Source organism: Stenella coeruleoalba (genome assembly GCF_951394435.1).
Source record: "Stenella coeruleoalba genome assembly, chromosome: 20".
Classification (NCBI taxonomy): Eukaryota; Metazoa; Chordata; class Mammalia; order Artiodactyla; family Delphinidae; genus Stenella; species Stenella coeruleoalba.
In genome coordinates, this window is record NC_137166.1 from 47,383,841 (window position 1) to 47,410,781 (window position 26,941).

At 62.2% G+C, this 26,941-nt stretch overlaps 1 protein-coding gene across 1 annotated transcript; it reads right to left on the bottom strand.

The window, feature by feature from the left end:
• CIC (capicua transcriptional repressor) lies at nucleotides 1-26,941 on the bottom strand. The gene is made up of 22 exons (XM_079908181.1): nucleotides 26,834-26,941; nucleotides 26,497-26,751; nucleotides 20,887-23,676; nucleotides 8,865-9,014; nucleotides 8,543-8,777; nucleotides 8,329-8,458; nucleotides 8,051-8,233; nucleotides 7,805-7,970; nucleotides 6,762-6,964; nucleotides 6,441-6,666; nucleotides 5,867-5,970; nucleotides 4,365-5,592; nucleotides 4,086-4,273; nucleotides 3,597-3,718; nucleotides 3,333-3,499; nucleotides 2,941-3,231; nucleotides 2,522-2,844; nucleotides 2,001-2,254; nucleotides 1,751-1,902; nucleotides 1,542-1,673; nucleotides 1,110-1,241; nucleotides 1-1,021 (listed from the first exon to the last, which is right to left on the bottom strand). The coding sequence occupies exons 3-22, from the start codon at nucleotides 23,663-23,665 to the stop codon at nucleotides 654-656; spliced, it is 7,533 nt and encodes a 2,510-aa protein (XP_079764307.1). The 5' UTR covers nucleotides 23,666-23,676; nucleotides 26,497-26,751; nucleotides 26,834-26,941; the 3' UTR covers nucleotides 1-653.

Consider the following 26,941-nt stretch of genomic DNA (forward strand, 5'->3'; position numbering starts at 1 on the left):
CCTTCCGAGCAGGCAGCCACACAGGTGTGTTAAACAGCTTTAATCTCGGTCATTGCGGCTTCTCAGCACAGTAAGAAATATTGCACATGATCAACATGTTTTGTTCTGGGGATGGGGACAGGGTGGGGGAATCACCTTCTTAGAAAGTACAACCCAAGCTGGGAGGGCAGAGGGGGTGGGGAGAGAGAACCCTCCCCGTGCCTGTGGCAAAGTGCAGGAGCCCCCACCCCCAAACTAACCTGAGTCCAGCCCCTCTGGGGAAAAAAGGGGTACATGAACTCCCCCTACTCCACAGGCGCCTCCCTGTGGCCCTAGGCCCACACTACCCTCCAGCTTGCAGCCCTCACACGAGCCATTTTGCATAAAGTACAAGTGAAAAGGTCTGAAGGTAACACACTCCAGGTTATGTACAGGGGCTCGGTGAAGGGAGACTGTGCCCCCTGCTTCCCCTCAGCTGCCCCCCATCACAGGGAGGGAGCTGTGGGGGGAGGGGGAGAGACAAGAGGAGCAGGCCTCATTCCGTCCCAAACTGGAAAGGACGCAATGGCTTTGCTGGGGAGGAGGTAACCATCCTGCCCCCCCATTCCTGCCACCTACATACTGTCCGTGTCCTGAGGGGAGTACTGTGGGTCTGGGGTCTTCTCAGGAGCCCCTCACCTGCCTGTGGCAGCTGTGGAGGGACCAGAGGGGGGTGGTGAGGGTTGGGGGGGCCCTTCCCAGCCAGGCTGTCCGGGCCCCGGCTCTGGGGGCGGAGGCAATGGCGGGGCAGCCGGGGCCGTGCCAGAGTCCGAGCCAGGTGAGGTGGGGTCAGGGCCCCCAGCAGGGCTGGGAGTGGGGACAGGGGCAGCAGCAGTGACAGTGGGGGGCGGTCCAGGGAGGGGGGCCTCGGCTCCCGGGGGCTGCTCCGTGGGAGTGGCCGCCTGCATGATCTTCTGGCGCACCTCACGGATCTTCAGCTGCAGACAGACCTTAGAGGGGAAGATGTCTGCATAGCGGGCCTGGAAGGCTGCCGTGGCCTGGGCTGTGGACAGAAGGGTGGTGCGGAGGGCAGGGTGAGATGAGTGGGTAGGCCCCCTCCAAGTGCCCCCCAAGACTCCGCACCTGCTTACCTGATGGGAAGAAGCCATGGTCCTGGAAGAGCTGCATGACGAGGGCCCGGCGCTGGTCCAGGGTGCGCCGCAGCGACGAGTAGGGCACCTTCTCGTATTCCAGCTCCCCGAGCACATCCTCAGCTTCTGTACCTGGGAGCAGCGCAGGGAGCACAGTCGAGCCTCCGCAGCAGCCTGGCCCTCCACCACTGTCCGAGGGGCCACTCCGCCCTCACTGAATTCTATTTCACAGTGGGGTTTAGAGATGGAACCCACCCAAGGTCACGTACCAACTTAGGGACCTGTTGAATATCAGAACCCACCCTTGACCTGCTGTCCTTCCTCTCAGCAACACCCACCCCACCTCTCCCATCTTTAACCCCGTTCCTGGGACCCCCACCCCCCTTGGAGGCCCTAGGACCCCCGTAGCTCTGCCTGCCACCACACCGGCACCTGTACGGTCAAAAGTGAAGATGTCCCCCTCGCACTTGGCACTCTTGGGGGTGTTGGGCTCCGAGCTGCAACTGGAGCGTCTCCTCATCTTACGCTTGGGCGAGGTGGGGTCCTCGGGGGCTGAGTCCAGGTCTGGTCAAACAGAAGCAGGCTCAGTGGAGATGGCCCCAGTCTGTCCCACCTACCCTGGGTGCCTTGCGCTCGCCTACCAGTGGAGTTCTTCCTCTTCTTGCGGTAGGAGCCCAGGATGGCCCGGGGTGAGGTGGCCAGAGACTGCAAGGTGGGCGAGGGCAACACCTCCTCAGGCCGAAACTCGGGCAGCTCAGCAAAGCGCTCTTCGAAGTCCACCTCCGACAGGACCCTGCTGGAGAGCGGGCAGGGTCACCTCCTCTGCCCCAGCCTGCAGCTGCCCCCTCTGCCACCAACCCACACACTCCAAGTCCCCCAGCCCATGCTCACTTGTCCACAGAGTCAAAGGTCTTCTTCAGGGGCGGGGGCCGCACCTTGACCTTCTTGCCGACACTAGCCGCCTCCTTGCGCTCGGGGGTGTCCCCAGCTGCCCTCCCACTGCTGCCCTCACTGCTGCTGCCGCTGCTACCAGGGGCTGGGGCTGGAGCCGGGGCCGGGCTGGGAGGGGTGGGAGGCTCCCCTCGGCTCTCCAGGCCCAGCCCGGGGACACGCCAGTCTGAAGATGAGCTGGGGAATTTGCTGGCCTGGGGTGAGGATGGCAGGGAGATGGAGGACACTGGGTTCAGACTCACCTGGGCAAGACCCAGAAATACAAAAGATGAATGCTGACGGCCAAGACACAGAGCCATGGGGAAGACCCAGTCATGCAGACAGACAGGCAGGAGGACAGAGGAGGACCCACAAGGGCACAGTTTGGACAGGGACGGAAGAGGGGTGGAACAGAAGGGCAGGCAGGGGACTGAGGGGCCAAGCCCAGCAGCAGGGAACCCCCAGGCCTGCTGGACACTCACCATGGTCTCAGGGCCCTTGGCACTGGTCCGCTCCTCAGCAGGTGGGGGCGGCGGGGGACTGCTCCGGGCCGGGGGAGCCCAGGTCTCTGGGGGCAGCGGAGGGGCTGGTGTTGTTGGCCGCCCCTCAAGCTCTGACTCAGATGCAGGGGGCTCACGAGCTGGGCCGGGCTCCAACGGCTGCCGGGACGCAGGGCCTGGCCGCCCAGGGGCACCTGCCTCAAAGGAGCCCACAGGAATGCTGGCGATGGCCGCCTTCACTTTCTGGGGGGCCTTGGGGGTGGGCCGCTGGGCCTTGGGGGCCACTAAACTGTAGGTCATGGAGCCTGCTGGTAAAGAGAGTATTTGCTGAGCCAGGCCTGACTAGAGCCCATCCCCTGGGTCTCCCCACTCACCCCACCCTCGGTTGGCCCGGCACCCACCTGTGGCACTAGGAAAAGGGCTGGTAGGGGCCGGGGTGGCAGTGGCGGGGGCCGGTGGGCCCTTGGGCAGGATGGTGGCAGCAGGTGGGGTGGTGTTGGTGGCCACGGTGTAGACCAGGCCTGGGGGAGCCTGGGATGGCTGGGCCAGGGGTGCTGAGGAGGTGGGTACGGGGCTGCCAGGGTAAAACGCTGTGATGACGGGACCACTGGGGGCTGCGCAGGAGGGAGGCAGCTGGGGGCTGGGCACGGGTGACACGCCCACCTGGCCAGGAGCCAGCAATGGGGCTTGGCCTGCAGAGAGAAAGACAGAGGAGAGGCAGGGGACCGAGTTAGGGCCGGAGCTGCCTCAGCCCCACCCTTGGTCCCCAGCTGCCTGCCAGGCCACCCCTCACCTGAAAGCAGGGGCTGCACGAAGGCGGGGCCGCTGGGCCCCAGCGAGGTGAAGCCTAGGGCTACTGAGCTCGTGGGTCCGTACGAGGTGACTGTTCCAGCCTGACTGGAGGCAGGACTGGTACCCAGGGGCAGCGCATGCCCGCCTGCTGACTGCACGTAGGTGATCCTGCCGCAGGGAGAGGAAAGAGGAAGGTGTAGGTGAGCTGGCCCCACCTAACCCCTTCCCTGCACTCACCTCCAGATGAGGGCTCAACTGCCATTACCTGGTGGAGGAGGGCAGCAGAACCTTCTGAGGCTGAGAGGCGGGTCCGGGGAGCGTGGCTGGGCTGAGGGGCGGCACCAGGCCGCTGGGTGTGCTCACAGGCACCGGAGTTAGCTGGATGATCTGTGGGCAAGGGCACCACAGGCTGAGGTGAGCTGGGGACCCAGAGTGAGGCAGGGGAGGACCAAGACCTCGGAGGCTGGACCTCAGCAGAGACATGGGACAGAGAAATTGGGATGGGGACGGGAAGGGAGAAACGAAAGCAAAGAAGACAGCGACAGATAGGAAACACAGAGAAGGAACAAGGTACAAACACGGAGGGCAGAATCAAGATATGCACAGATGTCGAGCAAGACAGAGACCAAGAGACAAAAAGGGAGAAAAGGAGAAGACTGAACGACAGACAGACGCAGAAACCACGGGACATAGAGGCTAACACCCAGGAAGAGAAGAATAAGAAACAGGCGGGCCACCACCAAGGTGCCCTTACCTTGCTGGGTGGCTGAGCACCGTTCTGCACAGGTACTGAGAAGGGTGGGCTCACCAGGGGCAGCGGCTGGCCGGCCCCTCCTCCCCGCACTGACATGCTAGGGGTGGCCAAGGGCACTAGTACCTTCCCAGGTAGCAGCTGGGCTGAGCCACCCGGGGGCGGGGCCTGCACAGGAGAAACTGACTGGGCTGCAAGTTGAGAGACAAGGGAGCAGGTGGTTACAAAGGAGTTGAATAAGCCTGTGGACCCTCTCTGTATGCTGCCCAGCCCAGGCCTCACCTTTCGGGGGCGGGGCGGAGGGTACGGACTGCAGGATGGGGATGCCAGGAGTGGGTGCGGTGGCAGCCAGGACTTTGCCGTTGGTGGAGGTGCCCGGCGGGAGGGTGAAACGGATGCTGGTGGTGGGTGCAGGGCCGCTGGGAGCCGCTGCCTTGGTCCCAGGGGCTGGTGCTGGGGCAGGCGCCACTTGAAGTTGCTGGGGCAGCGTGGGCAGAATATACTGCACCTGGGTGATTCCCCCAGCCTTGCCCAGGGGACCTGGCTGCAGGATGCCCAGGGGCATTGGCCCATTGGGCCCACTCCCAGCACCTGCTCCTGAGCCCGCAGCCGTCCCGCTGCCAGGGCCCCCCTGGGCAATGAACTGGACAGCTGGGGGCGCTGGGGCCCCATAGCCCGGGGCGCCCACCAGCAGGTTGGTGACAGTGGCAGGCGCCTTCCCTACAGTGCCCAGTAGGGGTCCAGCCACCAGATGTGAGGCTGTTGACGTGGCTGCTCCCGACTTCTTGTCTGAATACACTAAGCTGACGCCCAGTGGGGAGCCCCCAGGCGCCCGGGACCCAGCGACTGTCTCAGTCCTGGCACCGGCCGTGTCATTTGGAGGCGCTTCTGCCCGGCCAGAAGTGGGGAAAGGCTTAGAGGCGATGGGCACAGGAGTGCTGCTGACAGGCCGCACCACATTGGTGACCATGGTGGCGGCCGGGCGGGACAGGGGGGCTGCTGGGGCCCCATAGGCCAGCGACGGGGCTGGGGCCGAGGGCATGCGAGCTCCGCTGCCCTCCCGTTCCTCCTTGTTTGAGGGCAGGACCAGTGTCTGCAGAACACTTCCTCCCCCGCTGGGAGGTGCCGCAATGACTGAGGGGCCTGGTGGCTCCAGGCCCCCCACGCTTTCAGGTCTCTTGCGCCGGAAGGTGGCAGGATCCGTGGGGAGAAACCGGGTGGCCTTAGGCGTTGCTGGGCCCCCAGTTCCAGGGGGTGGGGGCCGTAGGGGACCTGTTGTGCTGCCCTGACCTGACTCCTGGGCCTTGAAGGTCCCTGAGCCCAGCGGGAAGGAGGTGGCTGCCGAGGCCGAGGAGGAGGCAGGCGAGGATGAGGAGGATGGGGTGGGCCCGTAGCCTTTGCCGAAGCCGGCAGGTGGATCTGGGGGCCCTGGGGGCTCAGGGTCCAGCGATGGACGGCAGTGAGTAAAGGAGGAACGGATCACAGGCGAGAACACCTTCCGACCAAATCCCTGAGTGGCAGGAGAAGGGAGACACAAGCATGTCAAGGGAGCCTGGATACCCACACCCTGCCCATCCTGCCCATCCCAACCTCCCCGTCCCGCCTGGCAACCAGGCCAGCCGAAGGCCTCCACTCATCCAGGCTGAGACCCAGTTCCCCACGAAGCAAGTAGCTCACCCTCTCTGTGCCTTAATCTCCCCCTCTGTCAACGTACAGAGAAGTTAACATTCCCCCCACTTCCCAGGATACGTGAGACCAGACAGCAGCAAGTCCCAAGCTCTCACCTTGCTGCCCTCTGGGTCCTCCCCAGAGCTGTCTCCGCTCTCGCTGTCGGTCACCCGCTCCTTGCACTTGAGGTCAATGTCAGTGGTGCTGAAGCCATCGTCAGCTGAGAGAGCAGAGGGAACAGTGCTGGTAAAGGGCTGGGTGCAGGGCTGCCCAGGAGGAACAGTGTGGAGCCTGGCTCTGGCCTCGGCTCTGCCCCGAGTCAGCAGTTAAGTGCTGTCCAGGAATGCTGTTCCTCCCCAGGAACAAGTGTTGTTCCAAGTGTTGTCCAGGAATGCTCTGCCCACCTGCCCGCCAGCAGACCCTAAGAGCACACTGGTAACAGCACCTAATACTGTGTCCAATGGCCCGGCCATGCCCGTGTCCTCCCGGCTTCCTGTCTGGCTTGGGGCTTCTTGCGGGCAGGGCTGGGCTTACTCAGTAGGGCCTGAACTGAACATGCCCGCAATCACACACGAACATGGAAGGGAAGAAAAGGAAGGGGCCTAAGGGCCTGGACCAAATCTCCGCCCACCCTCCAAACCTTAGCCAGCTGCTTCCCTGCATAGGATTCCGGGCCCTGCAACTGCTTACCAATGACATCATCATCCCCTTCCTCCTCACAGATGACCATGCGTTCCTCGTCACTGGTCATGTCCTCACTGGCTGCACGCTGGGAACGGGAGGCCCGGGTGGGCAGCAGTGGGGGCCGCCCACTGGCTGCCAGAGTGCCTCCCTCACCGGGGGCCGCAAAGGGGCCTGGAGCCCCATACTGGGTGGAAGGCTTTGGGCCAGAGTAGGATGCAGGGCCAGACACCATCTGTAGGAGAAGTGCAGGGAGAGTTCAGCCAGTGCTGTCACCGTGGTCAGCCCTCCCTGCACATCGCCCCTACCCCCATGGCCTGCACTCCAGACCTGAGTCAGTTCCTGTAGTGCCTGGCTGTCTACTTCCCCGCCATCCAGGCTGTGGACCCCGCTGTGGGAGAAGGCTCGGGGCCGGGCTGAGCCAGGTCCGCCGACTGTGTGCAGACGTTCTGCCCCACAGGAGCTGCTCCCCGGAGCCTTGGTGTCCGAGCTCAAGAGCGTCTGGGCTGTGACGGACAGGAGCTCCGAGGACACTGTAGGGTGGAAAGAAAAAAGTGTCACAGTCAGGAAGCCTCCTCCCAGTGCCCAGGCTGGCCAAGCCATCCACAGATATTTCTAGATACCAGGCAGAAGCAGGTTGGACTTCCTGGGCCACCTGGCAGAAAAGAGATACCACCCACCAGGCCAGCATTTTCCCTGGTTCCTGCCCTCTTGGGTTGCGAGGAGCAAGCCCACTGCTCCCTGGGAGGCAGCCTTTCTGAGAGCGTGAAAGCCTGGAGACAGGTATGTGTGGCGTTGCCTAACTAATAACTGCTGGACTATCTGAGCCTCTACTCCCTCATCTCAGAGAAGAAGGAACGTCTCCTCCCTCACAGAGTCGTGGGCCCAAACCCACAGGATCACTCCAGAGAAGCGCCTCAGAATGGTGCCGGGCACACTGAACACCCTCAGTCAGTAGAAGCAGCCAACGAGGGGCTTCCAACTGTGGTCTTGAGAGCCAGATGAGCTGGGGTTTAAATTCAACCTTTGCTACTTTCTAGTTTTTTAGCGACTTCACGCCAGTGCTCTTTTCTCTCTAACCCGTTTCCTCACACCTGCAAGGTTAGGCACGCTTCTGAATACTGAAGATTATGCTCCTCTTGCCGCCTGTCATAGTAAATGCTCAGCAAATGACACTTGACAGTAAGACTTCTGCTCAGAAACCTTATCTATTTGGACCTCCCTGACCCCTTCACAAGTGATAAGTACCAGTTCCTTTGTGAGTAAGGGTCCTCAGATAAAAGAGGTAAAGCTGAGAAGAGCTTCTGGGGAAGGGGGTGAGCAAGCAAAGGGGAGGTCGGTGTCAGGGCAGAAGAGCCAAAGGGCTCACTAACCTCCAGGGGCAGCGGCGGTGCCTGTCTCCGACATGCTCCGCTCCCTTGGCTCCTTGTGCCCCCCTGCCAGCCCCAGGCTTGTAGGCTTGGCCTCTGAGCTGGACTTCTTCCGGTCCTTGTTGCACCACTTCCAGTCTGGGTGGGCCTTAAAGTGGGCCTCTTTCACCTGGCAGGAGAGGGCAGGGAGACCCTTCACTCACCCACCCTGCCAGAGGAAGCTGAGCAGCTGAGAGGAGGCGGAGTTACCTGGAAGGCCAGGTCGTGGTACTTCTGCTTCTCCTTGGGCCCCAGAGCGTACCACCACTCGCCCAGGATCTTACTGACGGTCCGGTTGTCCTGGTTGGGGTGACGCTGGTGGACCAGGGCCCGGTGCCGCTTGCTGAAGATCATGAAGGCATTCATGGGCCGCCGGATATGGTCCTTCTCCCTCTGCAGTAGACACAGGCCCGAGCAGGAAGGTTAGGACTGGGGAGACGGGCTTGGGCGGCCACAGGGTGGGCTGGGGACAGGTGGAGATGAGGCACCTTGTTGGGGCTGCGTCCATCCTTCTCTGAAGATGAGTCTCGTTCCTTGGGCAGGGCGCTGAGGGACTGCGTCCGGCGTTTCCCAGGCGGCAGAGGCAACTGGATCTCAGGAGACATGATGGAGAGGAAGCTGTGGCGGGAGCGGCAGGGCAGTGAGAGCCATGTCTCTGGCCACTCCACCCTCCTCCCCAGTCCCAAGCCTCAGGGCACTCACGCATCGTCGTGGTCACTCTCTGTCTCACTGTCCAGCCGGGGCTCTCCTGGAGGACCAGGGGCCTCCTCCTCCGTCGTGGGAAGGGGGCCCTTTCCAGGTTCTACCACCCCCAAAGTGTGGGGGGGTCCAGGCCCTGGGCTCTCAGGGCATGTAGCTCCAGGGGGCCGCCCGGGGTCAGCATTCCCCGTCCCGCCTGGTGGCTGCTCGTGAGCAACAGCTGCCGACTCAGCAGGCTCTGGGGGCAGAGCGGCAGGCAGGTCAGAGGGCTCCCGGGCCATCTCGACCCCATCCCCATGCCTTCCCAGAGCCTCCCAGCCCTCACCTTTGCTCTGGTTGGAGGCCACTAGGTGGCTAGCAGGTTGCTGGGCCTCACTTGGCTGCACGGAGGGGTCAGGCTGGCTGGGGGCCAGGAAGGGGACTAAGGAATGCCAGGGGAACACGGCCACAGAGCGAGGTTCCACGTTCGTCCACACTGTGGGAAGGAGTCAGCTGAGCTGTGCGGCAGGAGAGCTTGGCCTTGACCCCCAACTCAAACTCTTCTCCACCCTGGACAAGGTGGCTCCACCCCTTCTTTACACCCCCTTCCTCAATCCCAGAGCCCCCTGGGCTCGTGCATGCGACATCACTCAGGAAAAACTCCTCCCTGAAAGAGTTCTAGATTTTTAAGAAAGAAAACAGAAGCAGGGAAACGGTCCTCACACCCCACTCCCTCCCCCACCTCCACCCCCACCTCCACCAGCCTTGCCACCAGGGACCAGGCCAGAGAAACGACTGGCTCCTGTCGCCAACCAGGCCATGTTTGCTTGCCAACTCACTCCCTCAAGGCCCCTAGACCTTAGCAAGGCTGCAGACCCTCCCTCAGTCAATTCCCATCACCGTGTTGCCGTCTGACAGTGCCCCTCACCTTGGCCTCATACTCCCTTTCTCTTTTCCTGAGGCAGACGGCCCAGTCCCCCTACCCTCTCCTCCCTCCCCACTACTCACAGGGCATGGGGTCTCAGGCCTTTCTCCTTGCCTCCCTCCCTCTACCACAGACCCCAAGGAGCCAGACCTGCCTTTCCCAGGCTGGGCACAGGTGGCTCCAGCATCTCTTTCCTCCTCAAAGACAACCTACTGCCCATGAAGAGACCTCCCAGCCTCCCTCACTCTATACCCCTCAGCTTATCTCCAGTGTAGTGTCCAGCCCCCTTGCCCAAAAAGATGGGAGGATGTGGTAAACTCTTCAGACAAAAAGGCACAGACAATGGGACAGACGAGAGAATTATTACAAGACTCTGCCCAGGCAAGGCAAAGGGGCCAGGTGTTTCCTTAAGGCTACGCACAGGAAGGTACTTCCCTCACCAGGGCGCTGGTCCTAGAGGTCCAACCTTCTGCTCCAGGAGCTGGGTGGTAAGGGAGCCAGCCCACCCCTTACGGCTGAGTCCCACCCCTGGCTGGACTCCTGGGGCTGGCCCAGGCTGGGAGTGGGCTTCCTACTCACTGCCAGCTCCCTGGGGGAAGTGGAAGCAGCAGAGGAGGCCCCTGCTAGGGGAAGACCAAGAAGAGAAGAGGGAAACGCCCTAGCCCTGGTCCCCATCATTCCAGGCTCCCCCTGATCTGGATCAATCTGACCTAGGCTGATTCCCCCCGCCAATGCCTTCCGAAGGCTGGCCTAGCGGAGCCCCTATGTGAGGCACTGGCCTCAAGACCTGATTCTGTGAGGTGCTGACAAAACAAAAAAGTAGATATCAAGGCAACAGGAGAGGAACAAAGAAGCCCACACTGGAAAAAGGACTCAAAACACTATGAAGATCCCATCCACTACCACGGAGGCACTGGAGCCCCAAAAGCCTGCTGGGCCCTCCAAACCCATGACAGCCTTCAGAGACCCGGACCTGTCCCTCTCTTCACAAGGATCTTTCCCATCAGGCCCCCTCATCTTCTGCTGGGTGGGAAAGAAGGGGCCCAGTATACAATGGGAGAACAGTCTTTTGGTCCTGTCCCTCCTGAACTCCTCCCTAGTGCACTACCCTCCAGGTTCCCGGGTCTCTTCCTCTCTCTGAAAAGCAAACCACCAACACATCACTCTGTTCTGAGCAAACAGTGCCTCACTCCCTTCCCAAGACCTGTCCTTAGCCCCACTACTCAATCACAGCCCCTAGTCCCTTCTCCCTCTATTCCACACCTGGCACCAGCAGGTCTCACGCTGCCCCTATTCTAATCCATGCCAGGTACTCTGGCACCCCTCCTCACCTCCCATGACAACATACCTTTCCCACCCCACACCTAAACACCACAGCTGTCCTCAGCTACTCCCCACTCTGCACTCCCATCCCTCCACTACACTCCCACCTGCCGTCACTAACCACTCAGACCAGCCGAGCTCTGTAACTTTCCCCTCTACTCTGCCTCCACCGTTCTCTTACTATAACCCCATCACCATTACTTCGCACTCAGCACCCCGACACCTTGACCCCTGCAGTCCCAGGGCCCAGGCGCTACTGACCGAACATGCCGAGGCCACGGGAGGCCGCGCCGGACGCGGGCACCAGGGGCCTGTGGGCTGAGTACATGGTCCGGCACGGGGTGGCCCGGCCGGGGCTCGCGCCTCCTCAGCGGCCGCCGCCGTTCCGCCCGCCGCCGGCTCCTCGGCCGCCACCGCTCGGGCCCGGGGGGAGCTGGAGGCCGTCGCCGCATGCCCCCCCCACCGCCCCCCCACTCCGGCCGCCCCACGCGGGGGGTCTCAGCCGGGCGCGCCTGCGCACAACGCCGCCTGCCTCCCGCCGCCCGGGGGGCGGGGGGAGGTCAGAGCGCGCCGGCCCCGCCCCGCCCCCCGGCGCGCGCGGGGGCCGTCACGGGGCGCGCGGCACCCAGGCCATCGGCGCCGCCCCCTCCTTCTCCCTCCTCCCGTGCGGAGCCGGGCGGGCGGGGCAGGTGGGGCGGGGCGCGGCGCGCGTGCGCGGGGGCGGCCCCCTCCCTTTCCCCGTTCGCTGGCTCGCTCCCTCCCTCCCTCGCAGCTCTGGCGGGTAACGGCTCTGGCCCCGAGCGCCCCGGTTGCCGGCGCCGCGCCCCGCCTTTCCGGGCCTGGGGCCCGCGGCTCAGCGCCGGGTCGGCCTCCGGCCCCAGGCGGGCAGACGGACGAGCGTGCGTGCGTCCGTGCGCTCCGAGCGAGCCCCGCGCCGAACCGCCGCCGCCTCCCCGCCCCGCCACTACTACGCGCTCCCCTCCCCCCGCCGCACCTCCCCCCGCCCCTTCCCCGCTTCCCCCGCGGCCTTCCGCGCAAGCCCGGCCCACCGCGCGCGAGCCCATTGGCTGCCGCCGCCGCGCGCGGGTCAGGCCCCGCCGCGCCCGCCCCCATTGGCCGCCCCGGGGGAACGTCAGTCATATGCAAATAAGGGCAGGGCGGGGCGGGCTCCGGTTGGACCCAAGCCGGCCCGGGGCGGGACCGTGGGAGGAGGGCGGCAGGGAGGGCGCACTGCAGTAAAGGCACTGAGCCAGGGGGGCGGTTCGGGGCGCCGCGCTGCAGAGGCCCGGGGCTGTGGGTGGTGCTTGTGTGTCCAGTCCGCGCGAGGAACACGCTCACGCGCGGCTCGGCCCACCTCCCTCACGCCCACCTGGGCACGCGCGGCCCCGCAGGGCAGACAAACTGCGTGTAGGGTTGGGCGAGCCACCCCCTGAGCCCTCACCAACTCTCACAACAGCAGTCACAAACACACACGCGCACACACACACACTCCTCATAGACTTTCCTACCACACCCATTATCTCATACACAATCCAGGGTCACATGTACCCTCGGTCTTACACACGAAGTCAGAAGTCACACACCCGGAACACCTCACACAAATGTACTACCTCCCACACTAAACGTCCATCACTCCCCACCCACCATCACACACACTTGTTCTCACCCATCTTTTTCACATCACCCATTTCATACATGCCCTGTCATATGTGCTTCATCAAGCATATCCTCATACATATCCACCAGCCCATGTGACTCATACAAACACACAGCATATCAAACAGGCAGAATTATCTCATACACCTCATCACAGCCACTGCTTGTCCACAGCACACACCCTACATCCCTCCAACACAACCACACACTCATATGGCCTTCCTGGCAACCCCCAACCCCAACACAGGTAACTCTCACAAATGCCATCATACTGACCCCAAACACTATGTAAACTTGCCCTGGTGAGCACTAACTACTTCAGTACCCTGGCTCAGGAGGTAAACAAAGTGCCATGGCCATTCCCATTGATTCAGCTACCCTGCCTGACACTTAGCAGCCACCTGGGACCCTCTACCTCACAGTGTAAGGCAGGGGGCCACCACTCTGGGCTGGGAGCCACCCTTTCCAAAAGAGGAAGAAAGGAAACTAACACTGGGGCTGCTACATGCTGGGCGCTTGTATGTATAACCCTGTGCATTGAATCCTCACAGGCACTAGGGAAGTACACTTTATTATGCCTGTTGTTCAGATGAGAAAACGAGGCTCAGAGAAATTGAATAAATTGTGCAAGATCATGCAGCCAGGACATAGCAGCCCAGCACTCCAACTCAAGTGCTCTTTCCACTACTGAAAATTTCACCTCAGGGTGGACACAGGCAGAGAGACTCCCAACAGAGGTCTGGGAATATGTTCAGACAATGATATCAGAGGGACTGGTGAACTATAGAAAGGTCAGAGGGTACACACGGAGACACGGGCAAGGTCTGGGGCCCACCAGGCAGAGACGCAGAGGCCTTGGATCACCCAAGAAGGGCCCTGAGGCCACATCCAGTAAAGGCAGAGGCCTGGGGTCACACCTGGGCAGGTAAAGATTGCACAGGCTCAGATGCACCAAGACTAGGGTCCTTCACCGGTGGGATCAGTGATAGGCACAGACAAACCCTTTTCCCAGCCTTCTGCAGCTACAGACAGAGATGAAGGCATGGAGAGGGGGCAAAACCCGGGTAACCTGGGCCCAGAGGGAAGGGTAAGGTCTGTAGCCCTCTGACCTCCAGAGACTACAGGTCCAGACACTTGGCTGTGAGCCTGGAGAGACCAACAGAGGGACTATTAGGTGACTGCCCCCTCCTCCCTATGCAGCCCCAGACTCAGACCCTCCATTACCTCACTGCCCCAGGGACTGCAATGTGAAGCAGAAATCAAGGCTGAAATCAATGTGGCCTGCTCTATCTCCCTACCGCTGCCCCCTCCTCTCCCCACCGGTGAGTCACCTACTGGCAAGTTAACCCCTTCCCCACTGCAATGAAGCCCAGGGACTGAGCTCAGAGGAGCCCTGCCGCCAGCTCCCCCACTTCTGTTGGGTGAGAAAAAGAGCTAAGCCTGGCACAGTAGGGAAAGAGGGCCCCAGACATCTGGGAGGGTTGCACATCTGGTAGAAGACAGTGCCCACATAGGAGGGATGGGAAGAGGCCCCTTACAGGGCAGGGTACAGCCAAGTGGGGGCCCAGCCTAGCAGGGAGGGGCCGGAATCTGGGCGGGAAGGGCCCCCCTGCCCTGGGCACTGGGCCAGCCCTATACTTAGCTTCCATTGTTTGGAATGGAGGAACCCTGAGTGGGGGTGATTAGGAGTGGAGAAGAGGGAGCAGGTCCTGTCCCCAGACAGCTCCATATCTCTAGCCACCCCCAACCCTAACTGGGGCCTCCCTAGTTGGAAAAGTCTGAGGGGGGTTCCCCAAACCAGGGCCCCAGCCCCATCAGAGAGGGGGTGCATCACCATCCTTCACTCAGAGCAGGTACTAGGCAGAACTACGGTGCAGCCACCCCCTGCACGACCCCATAGCCAACTCCACAAAAGGCTTGGCCCCAAACAGCCCGCACAGCACCACCCCACCCCAGCCTGGGGACAGGGAGCCCAGATGGAGACAGCAAGTGCCACCCAGGGTGGCACAGGCTGAGGCCCTGCCCAAAGGCCTGGGGCGCACAGCCAGGGATGCCGACAAGCTGAGGGACAGGCAGACATGCTCTGAACTCACGGGCCCCCGTTTACTGAGCACGAGAGGCACCGTGCCCCGCCGCCTGCGGCTCCCCACCCTGCTCTCCAGGCCCGGGTCCCCCGCCTCGGCTCACCACCCCAGTGTCCCCAGCTCCCCTCACCCGCTCTCCACATACACACCCACCCACCCACCCCGGGCGGCGTCGGAGACGGCCAGGGTTGCCTGGGGAACGAGCCCAGGATTGGACTGGTGCTGCTCGGGAGGGATGGGGGCCTAAAAATAGCGCCAGGGTGAGTCAGTGAGTGGGGCTGGGGTAGGCAGGGGGACCAGAAGGGAAAGAGAGGCAAGCGAGAGGTGCGGGGGAGGCTCCCCAGGGATTGGAAGATGGGCGGGATAGGATGGAGGGCGGGATATGGATTTGGGGGTAGAAGAGGGGGTTGAGGGGGCGTGTACAGGCGCCGGGGCTGCGAGGGCTGGTCCCCGCGGGCTGAGGGAGGGGCCACTGCCTGGGCGGAGGAGGGGGCGCCGCCCTGCGTTCTCCTCCCCAGCCCCGAGCTCACGAGATTTTCCACTCGCCGCCTGGCCCCCAGCCAGCTCCCGTCGGGCCCCACAAAGCCGCTTTGTGCTGGGAGAGCGGGCGGGCACCCGGCCGGCCTGACACCCACGCGGGCAGCGGCGGTGCGCGGGTCAGCTGGCACCCGAACTGTCTGCTGCGGGGGGGGGGTACCCCCACCCTGCCCAAGGACGCGGCCGCGCAAGGGTTAATGACGCAGGGGCCAGGGTAGCAAGTCTCAGCCAATCGCCGTCGGCGGGCGCGACAGCGGCCAATGGGAAGGCCGGAGGCCCGACGCCCCGGGCCTACCCCCTGGGGCGCGAGAATGGGCGCGGCGCTGACTAGGTGCCCGTCTGGATCCACAAAGCCCCGGGTACACCCTGTTTCCCGGGCTGCCTCGCAAAAAAAAAGGCTCAGAAGGGCGTAGGATCTCGCAGTCAGGAGGTGGCACGGTCAAGATTCGAGCCCAGGTCTGCCTGGCTTCAGAAATCAGCTTTTCCACCGAAATGGGGAGACGGGGGTTCCCAGTCCCAGGCCCCCAAGCGGAGCGGGAACAGGCAGGGGACGGGGTGCGGGCGGAGGCGGCGGCGCGGCAGGCTAGGGTCCAGCCGCCTGCGGTGCAGCCGCTGCCGCCGGTGGTAATGGGAGCCAGACGCCGTCGTCGCCGCTAATGCGCCTCCCTCTCGGCCACTAATGGAGCCATTAATGCCGGGCGCCGGGGGCTGAGGGCCACACACACCACCCTGCCGCTGCGCATGCGCGCGCCAGCAGCCCCGCCACCCGCCGCCAGCAGGAGGCAGCCTGACCCCTTGCAGTGCCTGGCGCTGGGGGCTCTTCCAAGACTCACTTCACTCCTGCTACCTCAAAAAAGCCTCTTCTCTCTCCCGCAAATCATCCTCTTCTTCCCAGCCTAGGTCTCCTTCCTTTCCAGGGATCTTTGACACCCTGATCCAACCCTTGCCCTCTGCTCTAAACCCTTTCTCGGCTCTTCACAGGCTGACATTCAAGCATGGCCTGGCTGGACCTGTCCTCCTTGGCACCCTTCTGCCAAGACTAGGCTCATGTCAGCTCCAGCCTTAACTGGCCACTCAGAGGTCATGCACTTTCATCCCTCCTGGCCTTTGCTCCTGTGGCTAAGCCTGGATGGCCCTTCCCTTTCTTTCACTACCCTGAAATCCACTCATTCCTGCTTCAGGTCAAATGTCACCTCCAGTGAGAAGCCTACCTGAACCTTCCTCACCGCCTCGCATTAAGCCACAGAGTTTTCTCTCTCCTCGGGCCTCCCCAGGCTCTGTATCTCCCTCTGCTCATCCTTGCCGGTGCCTGTATCCACATCTGCCTTCCCCACCCACTTATCCCAGGGCTGCTCAGCCTGGACCTCGTAGAGGGATGAGGAGTGACTTCTGGTGGGAGAGAAGGGGTTCACTGTTTGAGACAAAACAAATTCTGGTGGGCAGAATCTGGATCTGGATCTGGGGAGTCAGGACACCCTTGGCTCCTCTCTGGGCCTCATCTTCCCGACGCACCCAAGCATAGCTGGTGGATGCCGCCTGGTCTCTGAGGTCCTACTGGTTGGGGTGGACTGCACGTGGGACTCAATTAAATGGGGCTGGCACCGAAGTGTCTCCTGAAAGGCAATGGGGGTGGTGGTGGTAGGGGTGATCTGGGTCATGCCCCCGAGCAGGTGGGTGGGCACAGGAGCTGCTTTCCTGCTTCTCCCCCACAGCCGGATCTCCTAGCTTGGCCCAAAAAGCCCCCGCCTTCCTGCCTGTCTTGGGAACAGGTGCTTGGGTGTTGATGAGTCTGCAGGATGGCCCCCAACACCTCTCAGCAGGTTTCAGGGACATTAGTGGGCATTTAATTTGTCAAGGGACATGCGGGGGTTCCCAGGCCTAGACATTCTCCCAACACTCCCCATTCTCCCACCTGTTCCCCAAGGAGCAGGAGACCTGGTGCTTAGCAACTATCCACTGACTTGAAGGAACAGAGTACCTGATGTGCACAGAGTGGGGTGGGGGCTAGGATGGGGGAAACATGTCTGTCTAAAGAATGGGAGAAGGAGGGCCAGAGGAGAGGCCAAGGCTGGACCAGAGACAGGATTCCAAGATGGGGGAATCACAACAGAAAGAAGGTGGAATGAAGCCTCAGACCAGAACTGATGTCTAAGGAGGTACAAACCTGGAAAGGCATAGAGAGCCAGACTCAGAGAAAGTCAGACAGAAGTCCAGAGAGAGAGAGACTCGGGGCCAGAAACAGAGCCCTAGACAGAGACAGACATAGGAACCCAAGAGAGAGACAGATAAACATACAGTGGCTCAAACAGGCAGATGGGCAGACAGGCCCAGGAGAAGGGGCACTGCCTGTCAATATGGGGAAACCAGGCGGAAGCTGGGAGCTGGAAGGGAGGCCATGCCAGAAACAGGGCTGAGACATCTGGCCTCCTGGGCCAGGGCTGCAGGCCCTGGGGCGGCTTCCTCTCCTGGGGAGCAGGCGGGAAGAGTCAGAGGGAGGTGGCAATGGCAGCTGGCTGGCCCGGCCATGCACAGAATGTAGAGAATGCCGGCCCGCCTGCTCCGGCAAGTCCCCCAGCGGAAGCAAATGCCTGGCGGGGGGGCAGAAGCAGGCAGGCTGCCCCGGGCCACCCCCTCACACCTGCTGCCCTGACTGAGGGTCAGGCCCTGGCATGGGCGGGCAGAAGGGGCCAGGACTATAGCCTCACTCTTCCACTGGGCACAGTCTGCCCTATCTGGGCCTCAGAGGGAGAAGGCCCCAAGGTGCCTACCTCCCAAGGGTTTAGGGAGGCCTCTGAGAGAAGAACAAAAGGGCCTGCTGCCTGGGAACCTGAGGGCAGCCTGGATACCTCAGCATGGGTGTAGTCTGGGAGGCGCTGCTCAGAACCGCCAGGACAGGCACTGGACAAGTTCTGACGACCAGGTGGCTTCCAGCAAGGGGCCTCCCCTCCCTGAACCTCAGTTCCCCCCCTCCCCCTGACAACAGGGCTGGTAATCCCTGTTTCATAGCATCAGGACGTTGCGATGAGGCTGGGCGCATGGTAAATGCTCAATAAAGTGGGCTACTATTATTGTTTTCATTATTCTAATTGAGAGTGCTTAAGAGCCTGGGCTCTGGAGCCTGACAGCCTGGATTCACACTCTGGTTCTCCCTCTTCCTAGCTGGGTGACCTTGGGCAAGTCACTTTGCCTCTCGGGCTACAGTTTCCTCCTCTGTCTACTGGAACTAATAATCGTGCTGATCTCCTGGGTTGTTGTGAGGATTCAGTGAGTAAAGGCTCAGTCAGCGCTCACTGAGCAGTGTGCCAAGCACATGCATGGGTGGTACTCAATAAATTATTATTACTGTTACTTCTAGTAGGAAGAGTCCTGTGATCTAGAGATTGAGAGACCTGGTTCAAGGCCCAGTCCTGCCCCTCCCTAGCTGGGTGACCTTAATCAGGACTCTTTTTCTGTCAGGGCCTCATTTTCCTCATCTGGAAAATGGTGGCAGGAACCCCACCCCCCACCCCCGACCACCCTGGTAGGTCTCAGGTCACCTGCATCGTGCCATCCCTCCCCACAGGGCAGCAGTGAGGGGCATGACTGACCGATGCTATGTATGAGGGCAATGTCGGGGGCTGTAGGCATGCGGGGGTGGGGGCTGAGGGGGATGGTAGGAGTCCGTCTGCTTCAGTTTCTTCATCTGCCTAAGGATAGGAATCCCCGCTGTGCCCACTTTGTGGAATTTTGCTCATATCAACGACGATAACAAATGTAAAAAATGTTGGGGGTGGGGCAAAAAACACAGCTCACAACCTCAGTATATGAGCATGAGGGGCAAGCGTAGTCTTTGTGTCCCTCTGCCCGGGTCTGGGCTGGATCTCAGTGAGGGCAGGGTCTGGGCCCCTTCCTACATTGGTCTTTGCACCAGCCTAAGACACAGCAGCTCCTACCCAGATCCACAGCCCAGACTCTTTCCCCCCTGGTCTCCCTGCCTCTGGTCTCAGGGGCTGGAACTCACCCTTCATGGTACAGCCGTGGTTGGGTCGGCTCAAAACCTTCCATGGCTCTCAGGATAAAGTTCCCAAGTCTTAGAAGGACCCTCTATGATCTGACCCTTGATGTATTGCTCACCAACACAGCCACACATCCCAACACTCACCCACTGTCTAGAGCCCCTGACTTAGCAGATTCAACTTCCTTCAAATTCTTGCTTTCGCCTCAAGGCCTTTGCACACTCTTCCCTCTGCCTGAAGGTCCTCCTGCCGGCCTTGCCAGGCTCCCCTCTGCACACCCTTCAGGTCTCACTTTAGACTCTGCAGGTCTCACTTTAGACCCTGCAGGTCTCACTGGCCCCTTCTCCAAGAAGCCCTCCCTGACTTCACATGGCCTCCTGGGCTTCCTCCACCCCAGCCCTGACCACTCTGGACAGCTACTATCTGGGGACAGGTCTGTCTTACTCCAGGGACCATGAGCCCTTTGAGGACAAAGCTGTGTCCTTAGCATCAGCCAGCATAGGGCCAGGCACAGAGAGGGGGTCTCAGTCAACAGTGAATTAATAAGTAAATAAGAAAAAGATGCTAGGGAAGGGGCTGGTGACGGGTCTGTCACCCTCCATGAAAGTTGCTCTGACAAGGTCCAGGCCAGCTGGCTTTCCAGCACCATCTCAGAAATGCCTCTCCCCCCACCCCTGGCCTCAGCCCTCTAGCCACTCTGGCTGTGCTCAGCAGTGCTCCTTCTGGCCTCGGAGCCTTCCCAACGGCCTCCTAGGAGGTTCTCCTGTCCCACGGTTGCTAGTTCCAACTCATCTTTCAACTCTCAGCTTACACGCCCTTTCCTGAGGGCAGCCAGACTAGGTTCACATCTGGAAGCATGCCCAGCTCACGCTCAGCTCCCCGCCATGGCACTGACCACACCTGTGCTATTTACCAGGTGCAGTGGTGAAGATGAGGGCTCCAGTCCTGGTCCTGCCACCACCTGGCAGAAGGACCTGTTGGAGCCTCAGTCTTCCCATCAGTAACCCAGGCAGGTTGGTCACGAGCCAACCTGCCTGGGTTTGAAGGCTGGCTCCAGGATTTACTAGCCATGTGACTCTGGGCAAGTTACTAACCTGGCCTCAGTTTCCTCTAATTTTTTTTTTTTTTTTTGGCCGCACTGCACGGCTTGTGGGATCTTAGTTCCCCAACCGGGGATCGAACCCGGATCCCTGCAGTGGAAGTACGGAGTCCCAACCACTGGACCACCAGGAAATTCCCAGTTTCCTCTAAATGAGCATAATCATAGCAGGGTTCAGTATGTTGTGAGTGCTACGTTAAGGGGTGGGTGTGAGGGTTAGGTGCGATAACCCACTTGCAGTGCTTATCACAGTGATACCCCTGCCAGTCCTCCAGGCGTGGGAGCTGTCAACATGATTATCATCTCTGTTACCCCATCAGCTCTGTGGCGGCCTGGCTTTGAGCCTGCACTCAGGAAAGGTGTGCTGACTGATGGACCCCTTCAGAGTACATTCCCAACAGGAGGCTTCTGGAAACACTGCACTGAGCCTTCAAAGTCCACGCCCGGGGACCTCCCTGGCAGTCCAGTGGTTAAGAATCCGCGCTTCCACTGCAGAGGACACGGGTTCGATCCCTGGTCGGGGAACTAAGATCCTGCTTGCCGCACGGTGCGGCCGGAAAAAAAAAAAAAGAAGAACTCCACGCCCTTGCCTAACACGTGAATTCCCACCGGAACATCTGTGCAGAGAGGAGGCCAGCCTCCCCTTGAATCCCACCCAAGGTGGGGAGCTCACCTCTCTTGAGAGCCAGTTTGCAAGGGGCCCTGTGCAAAATGAGCCCTCGCCCAGCCCATCCACCTGAACCTCTTACCTGTCCCAGGCCGGCCCATGATGACTTCCTTTTTGGGGGCAGGATGGCTGGTGTAGCTGCTGGGCACCAGGACGGGCAACAGGGCAGCAGGTGAGGGGTGGAAGGCCACCGGCTGGAAGGGCGAGGAAGCCAGGCCAAAGGTGGGCATCGGCTGGGCCACGGCCGTCGGCGCAGCTGGAGGCACAGTGATGGGCACGGGGGCCGGCAGAGGTGGAGGCAGGCCAGGCTTCCCACTGGCCATCCCAGGCGGCACCGGAGTCTCTCGGCAGCCCCGCCCAGGTCCCCCGGCCCGTGCCTCACTGCCAGCGCCCACCTCCCCAGGGAATTTGGAGGGCAGCGGCACGTCGGGGTTGCGGACGATGACGGGTGAGTCCCGCTGCACGGCAGGCACCCTGCGCACGGAAGGCCCAGGATCCGAGGTGAGGCCAGCAGGTGGGGGCAACAGCAGCAACGGCGAGGGCTGGCGGGAGCGGGAGAAGGGCACGGCGGGCGACACAGCACGGAAGCCAGCCGGTGTGGAGGGTGTAGGTGTGTGGGACACCGAATCCACACCAGAGTCTAAGCTGTCACTCTTGGGGAAGTCTGGGGCGGCTCCTCCGCCTGCTGCACCAGGGGCCCCCAACGCCCCTGGGTGGGGCAGCAGCTCTGTCTTCCGTCGCCCAGGGCTGATGGGCACAGTAAAGGTCAGGTTGGTCTGGAAGGTAGGTAGGATGCCAGAGGAATGGCGCTCTCGGGGGGCAGGTGGGGGTGGGTGAGGGCCCAGGTCTGGCGGCGTCAGCACGCCTGCCTTAGGGGTGCTGGCGCTCAGGTGGCGACTGCGAACAGCAGTGCGTTGGATGACTGGCGAGGCGTTGATGGGGCTGAAGTTGGCAGGGCGGAAGCCGAAGAGTGGTGAGGGTGAGGGTGACGGGGCCGGCGAGAAAGGTGACTGCGTAGAGACAGGGGAGAAGGAGGGTGTGCCCGAGCGAGAGCTGCCCAGTGACACCAGCATCACAGCCGCTTCACACTCATCGAACTCAAAGCGTGACAGGTCAGCAGGGGCCACCAGGCGTGGGCGTGAGTCTCCCCGGGCTGCCACGCTGCTGGCCTCACTGTCCCGAGACGTCTCATCACCCCAGTCGAACTCGGTGCTGCCCTCACGGGCCGCCACACCAGCTGGCCGCCCAGCCCCACCTGGGCCACTGTCCGCCAGGCCCTCCATCTCCTTGGTTCGCATGGACAGGTGGCGGGAGCAGTAGCCCCGCCGCTGGGACTCCTTCATGCAGCCATCTCTCGAGCACAGCCGTCGCCACTGCTTGCCATTGAATTTCTTTCGAATTCCATTGGGTGTGCAGACCACATCTCCCTTCTTGTATTTCTGCTGGGCTGCTGTCAGTGGCGTGCGGGCCCGGGCGGCCGGTGCAGCCCCCTTCTCCAGGGATGCCACGCTGCTGCTGCGGCTGCCACCCTGGCTCCCCTCCTGGCAGGGCGAGGGCTGCTCGCCAGGGCGGCCTGGGCCGGCGAAGGCTGGGGACTTGGGTGGCGGTGACAGGAGCTGGGGCGGGGGCAGTGGGAGCAGGGCCGGGGTGCCCAGGGCTGGCGGGTGCTTCTCCTCACCCTCCTCGCAAGCCCCCAGGTGGCCACCAAAGCTGATCTTGGAGACCTCGGCATCCTCGGGCTGCTTGAGATCCAGGGCAGCAGGGCAGGGGGGAAGGGCAGCCCCCGGCTCGGCCTGTCCCTCCTCAGGACCCGCCGGGGGCTTCCTCGGCAGGGCTTCGGGCTCCCACGGGGGCCGCAGCAGGCGCAGGCTGGAGCGGGCCACCCACACCGCGTCCTCGGGCTCACGCTGCGGCGGCTGCGGCGGGGTGGCCGCCGGGCCCGGCTGGGAGCTGGGGCCAGGGCTGAAGCGGACCTTGTAGGCAGCTGGCTTGGCGGCCACCTCCACCACCACCCCGGCACGGTAGGCAGCCACACCGGGCTCCACACAGGTACAGACCGCTGTGCCCACCACCAGCGCAGCCGGCGGTGGCGTGGCATCCAAAACCACATCCACACCACTGCCAGGTGCCCCCTCGTAGAAAGTCAGGGCCCGGTCCCCAGGGAACTGCACACCCAGGTCCTGGCTTCGGCGCACCTGGCGCACCACAGCCGGCAGGAAGAGACCGTCCCCACGCCGAGCCAGCACCCGCTGGGACCGCAGCTGCCGCAGGTCATAGCCACCGCTGGTGCTGCCAGGGGGCCAGGGACCTAAACCACCAGCTTCGGCCGGCTCATCTTCCAGGTCGGCCGAGTGCTCGCTGGCTGTGTCGGTGGAGGAGGAGCGGGCAGAGGTGGGTGGCTGCGGAGGCACCCCTGGGGTGCCCGCCTCCTCGGGGGTCCGTGCCCGCTCTTCAGGGGCACCAGCCGCCCCACTGCTGCCACTGCCGGCCCCATGCTCCTCCACATACTTCTTCTTGGGCGCTCGTGACTTGAACGTGGCCGTCTTTCGGCTGAGTGAGGGCTCCCAGCGGCCTGCCTCCCCCTCCCCCTTGGGTTCCTCGGCTGGGCCTGGGGCCGGGTCGTCGGGGTGCAGCTCTGGGGGCAGCCCTTCAGCCCCTGTGCCCCGCTCGGCCTCCTCCTCACCCTCCTCAGCCTCTTCTGGCCCCGGCTGCTGCTGCTGAGCCTCATCATCTTCCTCCTCTGGCTTGTCACCCTCCCCAGCCCCTCGCCGCCTCAGGGCCTTGGCCCTGGTGGCTGGGGGGGACTTGCCACCGCTGCCAGAACCTGGGAGGCCGGCGCACGCCTTCTTCATTGGTTTCATCTTTCGTCCACCTGCAGGGTGAGAGGCCAGACACGGGTCACTGGGAGCGACTCGGGAACACCTCCACACCCACTGCCCCCAAGACTTCCTACTTGCTGAGGTCACTGCCTCAGCGCCACGGTCCCCAAGCTCTCCTTCCTGGCTGTCTTCAACTCACGTAGGCCTCTGGCCAGCACCCAGACACAGACTGGCACTCGCGTCCCCTGAGCTATACGCTCTGGGTCCTTGGGGACCCTCACATGATCTGCTTCCTCTGCAGAGGACAGTAGGTGCATGCACACACTCTGACTGCCCCAAGGGGACGTGAGAAGCACTAACGGTTCACGTCTTTGGAGCACTCACTTGGAGCCGAGCCCTGGGCTAAACTTGCCTTTATTAACCCATGTCATCCTCACAACAGCCCTAAGAGGCAGATGCTACTATCAGTCCCATTTACACTCGAGGAAACTGGGGCACGGAGAGATCAAGCAACTTGTCCAAATTCATCCAGCTAGGAAATGGCAGAGCTAAGATCTGAACCCAGGCAATCTGGCTCCAGAGTCTGTGCTCCTAACCATTTCAGTGTGCTGCCTGTCACATGATCCTTGTGCTGTCACTGTCCAGAGAACACACACACACATGCACAGGCACACAGTCACAGAAAGGGAGATGACTGGGCTGTGATGTGAGCCTCTCTCTACCACCCCCCACCCCTGCCCGGGCAGCCTGGCATGGCCAGGCATTGTGGGAAGGAGTGGGCAGCTAAGAGTCCCAAGGGACAGCTGCCCACTCTGCTCTGCACCCCAGGCCTGCCAGGTATAGCCATCTCCCCAGATCCTGGCAGGGAACAGGCAGGGGCACGTCTGGGGCAATAGCTCATACCCAGTGCTATGACAGGGCCGTGCATAAGCACACACGCACACGCGCGCGCGCGCACACACACACACACACACACACACACACACACACACACGGCACACACACGTCATCACACAGTGGGACACAGAGCTACACCGCAGGGTTTCACTGTCCCACTGGATGGGAGCCTGCCCCTCCCCCCACAGCACCCAGCATGATACCCAAAAGCCCAGCCACCCCCCTTCTGGTCTGCTTGCATCCCCGCCCTGACTGGGCTGGCTCTAACAGGGTGGCTGAGCCGACTGGGCCCCCCTGGCCCCCAAATATGCCCTCAGACTCCAGGTGGGGTAAGTGGGAGAAGGTCAAAGAAAGCAGGACAAGCCCAGCGGGCCAACCTCACCCACTTCCTGAACAGTCATTACTGCCCGCCCCCTTTCAAGCTGCCCTAAGAGAAGGGAAAAAACTTTACTCTGAAGTGACTAAGAGAACCTGAGAGGACAAAAATGGGCCTCTGGGAGGGTTGGGGGATCCAGGACCATAGCCAAACACCATCAGAGGCACCCCGACGCCGTCTTCGGGCTCCCATGGTACCGCTGACCTCATGGGAGAGTGACCTCTCCCACTCGGGGCCTGCTGCTCCTCAGGATCCTGCAGTCCCAGGATGCCCCTTCTCTGGGCCAATCCTGGGGTCCTCACAGGCAAAGGCTGGAGGGCCCGGGGCTTCTCACACTGGGGCAGTCACCCAAGTACCCGGGAGCTGGGCAGCCGCCACCACCTTCTCCCCACTGACCTGCTGGGCCACCATCCTGGGCATACCCCACCCAGGGCCTACAACCACACTGCCTGGCACCCCTGGACCCTGCTGCCCGGCCCAGCCTCTTCACGCCAGAAGCCAAGCCTCTTTCTTTCCCCTGGGGCCTACTCTCTTCCTGTCCACACCTCTTTGGATAACTCCCACCCAAGGCCCTGTGGGCCCTCACCTCCCTCAGGATCTGAGCAGTAACTCCTGAAGCCCAGGCTGGCCCAGGCTTTTCAGGGTCTCATGTCCTCTGTTCCCAACAGGCCTCCTGGCACCAGCTTCTCTGCCACTCTCTCTCCCACCCTGTCACCATCTCTATCTCTAGCTCTCTCTTCACAGGCCCTAGGCCCCCTCCTCAGTCACCCCCTCCTTGTCACCCTCATCTATCTCTGTCACCTCCTCCTCCCAGTCACTCTCATGTCAGCCATCTCTGGACCTGTCACCTTCTCTCCCCATCACCTCTCCTTGTCACCCCCTCCAACTCTGTCCCCTCCCTCTCCCTGTCACCCTGATCTAGTCCTGTCACCCCTCCATTCCTGTTACCCATTCTCTGCCCACCACCCCCTCCTTGTCACCCTTTTTCTGTCACTCCTCCTCCCCACCACTTCCTCCACTCTGTCCCCCCTTCCCACCACCCCGCTCACCCCTTTTCCCCTGTACCCCCTCCCCGTCCCTGCCACCTGTCCCCTCTCGGCCCCCAGCACCCCAAATCCCCCCTGCCCGTGTCAACCCTGGCCCCGCCCCTCACCTCGGGCTCAGCGGGGTTACGGGGCGGGGGGCCGTGGCCCCGGCTCGGTCCGGTCCGGTCCCTCCCCGCCCCCCTCCGGCTCTCCCTCTCGTTTCTCCCTTTTTTTTTACTCCAACACACAAAATGGTGAATGGACCTGCAACAGCTGGAGCAGCCAGCCAATCAGCGGCCACAACCCCGCTGACCGGCGCCGTCCTAGACCAATAGGTTTTCGGAGCCTAGTCGGCTCCGCCTCTCAACGACGAGCGACGCTTGCCACAACCAATCGCGCCCACCCGGCAGCGCTAGGGGGAGGGGCCAAAGTCCAAGATCGGCCTCCCTCTGGGACCGACACCAACCTGAGCCTACGACCGCCTGATCAGCCTAGGGTCCTGCCTTACAATAAGTAATGGACACCAGCATTGACCAATCGCAGACCGTTTTAGTGCAGAATGACGAATACAGTACCCTGTCGTCTTGCACTCTAGGCCGGAACCCAGCCTCTGCGAGGGACAGTAGCCAATGAAATGCAAGAAGGAGGGGCTAAGGGACAGGCTCTCCAATGAGCAAGCTCAGAAGGCGTGGCCTCAGCGTTTGTTGACCGGCTAGTCGCAATTCCTGCTGGGAATGGTAGTCTTCTTACGTCTCCGGCCCATAGTCGACAGTACATGGCAGACTACAACTCCCATGTGACAGAGTGCCTGGCGCTCCGAAGAACCCGTGCTAGGAGAAAAAGTCGAAAGGGCAGTTCCTCGTGAGTCTCACTGGGCGCCAGGAGCATCTTAGACCCAGGGCCCCGACTCACCCGGATTCCCGGCTCTGGCGTCGCTGCTGGCTCCTCTCAGTGGCGGCGGTAGCGGCACAAGGGGGAGGTGCGAGGAGCAGCCAACCGCCACCCGCGAGGCCCGCGGCC

Coding starts and splice junctions, on each gene's coding strand:
- CIC (XM_079908181.1), bottom strand. CDS start 23,665: ATGAAACCAATGAAGAAGGCGTGCGCCGGCCTCCCAGGTTCTGGCAGC. Junction 9,015..20,886: donor CATGGGCCGGCCTGGGACAG/GTAAGAGGTTCA, acceptor TCCTTCCCACAG/TGTGGACGAACGTGGAACCT. Junction 8,459..8,542: donor GAGAGTGACCACGACGATGC/GTGAGTGCCCTG, acceptor CTCCCGCCACAG/CTTCCTCTCCATCATGTCTC.